Source organism: Gaeumannomyces tritici (assembly GCF_000145635.1).
Source record: "Gaeumannomyces tritici R3-111a-1 unplaced genomic scaffold supercont2.2, whole genome shotgun sequence".
In the NCBI taxonomy this organism is placed as follows: Eukaryota; Fungi; Ascomycota; class Sordariomycetes; order Magnaporthales; family Magnaporthaceae; genus Gaeumannomyces; species Gaeumannomyces tritici.
In genome coordinates this window covers 3,477,980-3,484,935 of record NW_008804546.1, presented here as the reverse complement: position 1 = coordinate 3,484,935, position 6,956 = coordinate 3,477,980, and the positions used below count along the sequence as shown (strand labels likewise).

The following is a 6,956-nucleotide window of genomic DNA, read 5'->3' as shown; positions in this document are numbered from 1 at the left end:
CCCCCGCGCCGCGCCCGCTGGCGGTGAGGCTCCAGTTGGCGACGCACGAGTCGGCGCGGGAGAGGTCGTAGAGCCCGACCCAGCGCGTCCACGTCCCGGCGGCGACCAGGCTGGTGTCGGGCTGGGCGGCAAGGGCGGACACGGTGCCCTTCATACCAACGCCGCCGCCCTTTAGGAGGTGGCGAGTGGACGGGATGGTGGGGATGCGCGAGACGGGGCCCTCACCCGTCCTAGAGGCGTCGAAGTAGGCAATCAGGTTATTAGAGCCGGCGACGAAGTGGGTGCCTGGGGCCTGCCAGATAATAGAGGACGACGTTAAAAAGGCCTCGGTCTCCCGCTTGATGAGACTGTAGGAGGCTAATGGGGGTTGGTGCTGCGGGCGGCGCGCCTGAGACGGCGCGCGTGATGATGTGGAAGAAGAGGATGATGCGCTTGAGACGGAAGATGCGGAGGGGGAGGCGGGCAACGTGTTTGTGGGTTCTTCTTCCTCCTCCTCGTCATCGGCATCCTCTTGGCGGAGCGATTCCTCCGGCAGCCCATCCGGGAAAGCGCTGAGAAGCTGTATGGGGTGATCCTTGCAGGCAACCAGGACGGTCTGGGTCAAAGGATAGCCCAAGGAATAGTATGGGCAGGGAGCGATGGCCCTTGATGGCTCAGGAAGCGTCAGGACGCCCTGTGGGGAGAGCGAAAAGGGAGCCTGCCGCGGCTCCAGAAGGCTTTGTGGGAGGACATAGCTGCAGATGCGGTCATCTGAGGACGAGGCGATGACGGTGGTTCCGTCTGCAGACCACTCAAGGCTCTTGAAAAACGGCCTGATTCCTAGTGAGGAAGAAGACCGATCTAGTAGTGCGCTGTGAGTTTTGCCATGCTGCTGGCTTTCTGGACTGCCCGAGGCGACGATATCAAGGCGCGGTTTGGGCTTTGATGACGGCTGTGGTGGTGACGGGACTTCCATCCTCGTGGTACAGCTGGGTAAAGCACGGAATTACTGAGAAATCAAGTGCGGGAAACCCCATAGCAGCCGTATATAAAGAAGTGAAGCTCGCTTGGAAAAATCGAGGTTGATTCCCAGCACAGTATCGTGGAATAGAATTCCATTGAGCCAATTCAGGCCCAGACGGAGTGGACCTGCCCTGCAGGAACCCGCTAGTGCGAGGCCCAGCCTTTTGGGGTGGGGGCTAGTGGGACCGCCGCACGGTGCACGTGTTGGGAGCTTGGACGCTAAGAGGCAACTCCGACGCTGTGTGCCTGACCCTTGTTGTTCGGATGAAGCTTGGCTCGACATCGTCGTCGTCGTGCTGACGGCACGCGCAAACAGCCACTGGGCCTAGCCTCAGCCACCACCGTCCAAAGCACCGCTTCCGCAATGGCGTCGATCATGGACCTGTCCGAACGTTGCGACGAGCTCCGGTCGCCGGGGGCCATCAACCTCATCGTGTCGATGTGAGCGTCCCAAACAAACAGAGAGCCTCCGGTTCCATGCTGACTCCCGCGCTGTCATAACCTTGTCGTAGAATAATCGTCATCGGCATGCTCATCTCATACCTCCCCCAACACTACCGAATCATCTCGCGCGGCACCTCGGAGGGCATCTCGCCCTACTTCGTCCTGCTCGGCGTCACGTCGGCCACGTCGGGCTTCGCCAACATCCTCACCTTACCCCAGTCCCGCCAGGACGTGGCCTGCTGCAAGGACCTCGATACTTTTCACTGCCTCGCCGGCCTGCTCGGGATTGCCCAGCTGGGCGCCCAGTGGATATGCTTTGCCGTAATGTTGGTCTTGTCCGCTGGCTCTTGCGGTGATTTGGGGATCGATCTAACGAACGCATTCGACACGCGCAAACTCTAGTCTCGTACTGTTCCTCGTGTTCTTCCGTTACGACAACGCGACCGTATCCAGCGACGAAGAGGAAGACCTCGCAGCCGAGGAGCAGCCGAGGTGGCAGACGGCGGTGGCGGTGGCGTGCATCTGCTTCCTGCACGGGCTGGTCGTCATCGTGACCACGGCCGTCATCGGTTACGTCTTCCCGCAGCACCTATCCGGCTGGGCCAACACGCTAGGTCTGTCGGCGGCGGCGCTGGCCGGGGTCCAGTACCTGCCCCAGATCTGGACCACGTATCGACTCAAGCATGTCGGCAGCCTGAGCATCCCCATGATGTGCATCCAGACTCCGGGCGGCTTCCTCTTTGCCAGCAGCCTTTTTGCCCGTTTCGGGCCTGCCGGATGGAGCTCCTGGGGCATCATCTTGCTCACCGCCTCCATGCAAGGCATCCTGCTCTCCATGGCCATATACTACGAGATCAGGCGCGACAAGAGTCACGCCGAGGGGAGCCCCGCCACCGCGTCGGGCGGGGCGACGGGGCGGGCTCCGAATGGGACCACTGTCTTGGTCGAGCCTCAGGGGTCGTCTGCCGCGGACGCCGACGGCCCAGCTGAAAGGCAGCCTCTGCTGAAGGCGTCTGGGAATGGGGCATCCTACATGACGTAAGGACAGGGATTTATAAGCGGGCGTAGGTACCAAAGCTCGGAAATGTTGTGCACGCAGCTCGAAACGTATCGCAGGGTCGGAGAGGCGTCGCACAGGTTTCGTTCTATTTGTCAGTCTCTTTTCCTTTCATTTTCTGTGGCCTTATTTTTAGAGCGTATGTTTGTTGGGTATCTACATGAATTCATTCAAGGTACATGGTACCTGCTTAGACAGATTTCCTTCCCTTTTCTTTTTTCTTCTTCCTTTATGCCACATAGGACGGTAATATGATACACGTGTGCCTGTGAATCATGTCCAGCGGTGCCGAGATCGTCCCTCAAGGGAGGAAATAAGTCGCACCGACGTGCTCGCAGCGCAATAGCGGCGTAGTGATTGTTAGATCCCCTAGGCATATTTCCTGCAGCGAGGGGGGAGGTTGTCAACTGCTACTAAAAGCTCCGGAAACAGAACGGGATCGTTTCCTCAAACTCGCGATGCCAAGGCCCACACAGCGACCTCACAGGGACGTTCCCAGATTGAGTTTGCGGCTCTGCGGGCACATTTCCGGGATCGCTGGGACGCTGACTAGGTTAGACCGGTAAAAGAAGGAAGAAAAAAAAGTAAGCCCGGCGTCCTTGATGCGCTGGAAGACTTGCAATGTGATGCAAGGGGCCTCGGGCATTGTTCACCACAAAACGCGGTTCGACGTTGCTGGTCGGTGGTGTGGGGGGGATAAGCGCTGCGCGGGCTTGGGATTATGGGTCGCGTCTCCTGATGTTCATGCTCTTCCTCCATGCATCTTCCACCTCCCTCGGCTATTTTGCACAAGGAGAAGGAAGAACACAGCCGCGGCGGCACAAGTCTGGAAAGCACGGGCCGGCGACGGCTCAAGTCCGCTGTGGCAGGCTTGCTCAGGCTAGGGCGAAGGCGGCTGGCTATCAAGACTGAAGGCTGCGTGTGGTGTTGCATCCGGCAAGAAGGCTGAAATAAGCTAAACTTGGGCTGCCACTGTGCCCATATTTGCCCCCATCGCTCGCTCCATCGTTGTTGCAACGGCTGCGCACAGACGATGGGGTCCGGGGATGGCTGCACAACGCCCTGAGATCAATCTCGATCTGGATCCGTCAGTCACGCTCTAGCCGTTGCCCAACTCGGGAGGCGCGCAGGACGGACGCGGTCCACATTGGGAAAAGGGCCAAGTTCGGCGGCGCTCGGACAAAACAGCGTCGGGGATCACCAAAGTCAGGCCAAAGGGATGATCGACGCGGATTAGAAACTGTCAATCTCGAGCTCGACGTCTCATGTCCCTCTTTATCCACCTCGCAGCGCCCGCTCCGGCCAGCGTGGGCCCTGCGCTGCGAGATCCCGAGACCGGCTGTAGAGACGGCCAGAAAATGCGCCCGCCAAATCCACGAACCATGATCCATCGACAACTTGGCGTCCTGCAGGGGGGCTGCCCTGAGGGGTTCGCGCCGTCTTCGCCTGCCACCGGGATCTGACAGGCACAGAAATCGCCCTGCCCAACAAACAACGACCCACCGCGATAGGCCGGCGCCCAGAGCCCCGGCCACCATGGTGCTGCCTGCCATGGCGACGTGTGGGTGACGACCCTTCTCCTCTTTACGTCAAAGCCGCCGCTTCTCTGCCCCTCCTCTGTGCCCCCAAGCTCTTATCCTCTTGGGGTTGGCCAAGGCTGCAGACTTCCTCGAACCCAATACTCTCGCTCTTGTGTCTGGTGGCTGTTCCATCATCAATATGTTGCTTTCCCGTTCCCTGTATAATCACTCCTGTTGACCGGGCTGACCTCCTGATTATACACGCGGCCCCATCTCCATTCCTTTTACTTTCTTCTAATCACCAATCGTTTCTGGAAAACGACCAAGATTCTCTTCGCGCCTACTCGCCTCCCCAAATACACTGGGCACGGCACCTAATAAACCCCACCTTCTGCCTCTCCGAATCTGTAATTTCTCGATCAGCCCGGGCAAGCCGAAGTTATGGGTGACAACGGCCGCGGGGGACGATTTAATAGGGGTGGGGGACAAGGTGGTGGTTTTGGACGTGGCAGAGTTGGCGAAAGTAACAACGACAACAACGATGGCCAGAGGGGAAACACAGCGCCCTGCCCTGGGGGCAACGGTACGACTATTGGCACGAGCCAGTCCTTTTCGCTGCAATGCGGCCTCAACCTCGGGGGCGATGTTCTCAACGAGATGCCCATGATCAGCTTTATCGGATGTGTCGACGCCTGTGCGTCAACGCACCCACGCTGCGACGGTGTTTCGTTCAACGGCAGAACCTGTCGCGTCCGCGCCGGCGCCAACATCGCCCAGAGTTCAAGGCCATCCGACGGCTTCGACTCTGCCCTCGCAATCTTCCCCACCGCCATCAACCCTCAGTGCAGCACGCTGGGCCCTTCGATGCAGACGAGCCCTTCTGCAGGCTCCAAGCGCTTCAACGTTTCATGCGCCAACGTCCTCGATGGCGGCGACTTCCTCCAGCAGCACACAGCCACTTTCTTCGACTGCACCGAGCTTTGCGCCCGGTCTAGTGCCTGTGTTGCTGTCTCGTACGACTGGAAAATGACGGGTGGGTTCAACAATTGCTACCTGAAAAATAGTGTCGCGGACATTATTGGCGTCCAAGACATTGACACGGCCATACTGAACCGCGGTGGTAACTCTGGCGGCGGGACGACTGAGCAGCCTGCAAGCAATCCTGCTCCCCCAGCCTCATCATCGCCGGCGGCCGGTGGCGGCAGCGGGCAGGGTGTGGTGCTCGTGCCGATCCCAAGCGGCCAGCCTGCTTTTTCGACTCCATCGCCCCCTACTGCCCAGAACCCAGTGGCGTCCTCGGGACTTTCGGCACCGCCGGCGCAAGCGTCTAGCGCTGCGACCACTCGGGGGCCATCGCAGTCCGTGACGGCGCCCGGCCCATCCTCGGCCACTTTTGCGACATCAACGCGCGGGTCTCTTGTGCAGCCACCAGCGCCGGGTACCAGCAACACAACACCGCCTGTGCAACCGCAACCGGAGCAACTGCCGGCCACGGCAGCTAGCTCTCAGGCCTGGATTGCCGCCCCAGTGGTAGGCGGTGTTGCAGCTATCATGCTCATCGCTGTCGTATTCGCCATATTGGGCCGTCGCCGCGGCTGGATCCGGGGCTGGGGGTCGCGGGGCAAAAGCAGCGGCAGCGATGCCGGCAAGAGCATAAGCGGCGAGAAGGGCGGTGGCGGCAGAGGGCAGATCGAAGGGGACGATGAGTGGCTGCGTGATGCGGAGCGGGGAGCAGCCAGCATGGGTGACGGAGGCCGCAACAACATGGCTGCCAACGCCAGCCGGAGCATTCGGAGCAGCAGAAGCAGCAGAAGCAGCATCGGCGGGGTTACGGCCGGTTCGCGACCCGATTTGGTACCAAGCATGCCTCCGCCCCTAGGTCAGACACCAAGGTACCAGGTCAAAAACGGCAGGATGGCCCTCCACAACAGCCAGCACGGGCAGTTGCAGGATGACACTGGGAATGGCGCAGTCCCCGACTTCCTGAAAGAGTCGAGGGTCGAGCGTCAGACCTAGCTCGAGCAAAGTCGACTCGTATACATCTTCCCCAAACCAGCGCCCCTGCGTTGAGCCCTGTTTTGGCAGCAGTGGGAGGACACCAACCGGCGTTTGCGGGGCTGACATGAAATTGCCCCGATAGCACCAAAATCAACACACCACGCATTCTTTGATCCATTCCACCATCACACCGATCCCGTTGCCTGCCTTCCTCTCTATCCTTACTCAGCGAGGATTGGCTTATAAAGATATACCCAAACCGGAAAAGGCAGGAGTTTGCTTGTTATCAGATGAGACCCTGAATTTTAGTGGGTCTACCGACATATCTAATTATGGAATTAATACGAAATCTTACGAGTCCATTAAAGCGTGTTTTGAGCCATCTACACGCAAGGCCATTAATTCACACATTTATAACTACTCGTGCGGGCTAAAAGCGCCTGCAATTTAACGGTCCTCCGGAGTAAAGTGCGGCGGGGCAATTCGACGTTTTCGGGGCAATTCGACGTTTTTCTGTAACATTTTTCCCCAGCCAAATTAGCTAGAAACCAATATATCGCCGAAAAAGGTAATAGTTAGCCGAATTCCTATAGGCACGGTGCATAGCCAAAAAACCATCGTAATTTTAACCTCGCCAATTTAAGCCTTGCGCTTTTAGGTTTTCCAGCCAAATTTTACCGAAATGCCTAAAATCCGGTGCGAAAAAAAGCGCGAAAAGGCCCGGGCTAATAAAGCCCGGGTCCTAATAGCTTTGGAAGCCTTCGATTAAAACGGCTTTAAAACCTTTGCCGCTTGCGCGCGGCAGTACGGGATAAACCCTTGCTTATTGCAAAAGCGCCGGCAAAAAGGCGCCGGCAAAGTAAAAAACGGCGGGCACAATAAAAAGCTAACAAAAACCGAAAATTTTGCGTTATTTGCGTGGGTTAATTGGAAGC

General features: G+C 58.4%; 4 protein-coding genes across 4 annotated transcripts in view; 2 read left to right on the top strand and 2 right to left on the bottom strand.

Annotated features, from left to right (window-relative positions):
* Positions 1–955, bottom strand: part of GGTG_03739 (hypothetical protein) — a gene marked incomplete at its 5' end in the record, with an annotated part of 1,963 nt that extends 1,008 nt beyond the window's left edge. Inside the window, one exon of the mRNA XM_009221521.1 lies at positions 44–955. Within this exon, the coding sequence (XP_009219785.1) occupies positions 44–955 (912 nt within the window). The remainder of the gene's footprint in view (positions 1–43) is intronic.
* Positions 956–1,234: 279 nt separating this feature from the next.
* Positions 1,235–2,774, top strand: GGTG_03738 (PQ loop repeat protein). The gene is made up of 3 exons (XM_009221520.1): positions 1,235–1,443; positions 1,515–1,772; positions 1,849–2,774. The coding sequence occupies exons 1-3, from the start codon at positions 1,367–1,369 to the stop codon at positions 2,486–2,488; spliced, it is 975 nt and encodes a 324-aa protein (XP_009219784.1). The 5' UTR covers positions 1,235–1,366; the 3' UTR covers positions 2,489–2,774.
* Positions 2,775–3,571: 797 nt separating this feature from the next.
* Positions 3,572–4,056, bottom strand: GGTG_03737 (hypothetical protein; the record flags this gene model as incomplete). Its single annotated transcript, XM_009221519.1, has 2 exons — positions 3,572–3,582; positions 3,885–4,056. The coding sequence occupies 2 exons, from the start codon at positions 4,054–4,056 to the stop codon at positions 3,572–3,574; spliced, it is 183 nt and encodes a 60-aa protein (XP_009219783.1).
* A 408-nt stretch (positions 4,057–4,464) lies between these two features.
* On the top strand, positions 4,465–6,383 carry GGTG_03736 (hypothetical protein; the record flags this gene model as incomplete). The annotated part of the gene is made up of 1 exon (XM_009221518.1): positions 4,465–6,383. One exon carries the CDS (start codon positions 4,465–4,467, stop codon positions 6,037–6,039), a length of 1,575 nt encoding a protein of 524 aa, XP_009219782.1. The 3' UTR covers positions 6,040–6,383.
* Positions 6,384–6,956: the final 573 nt, after the last annotated feature.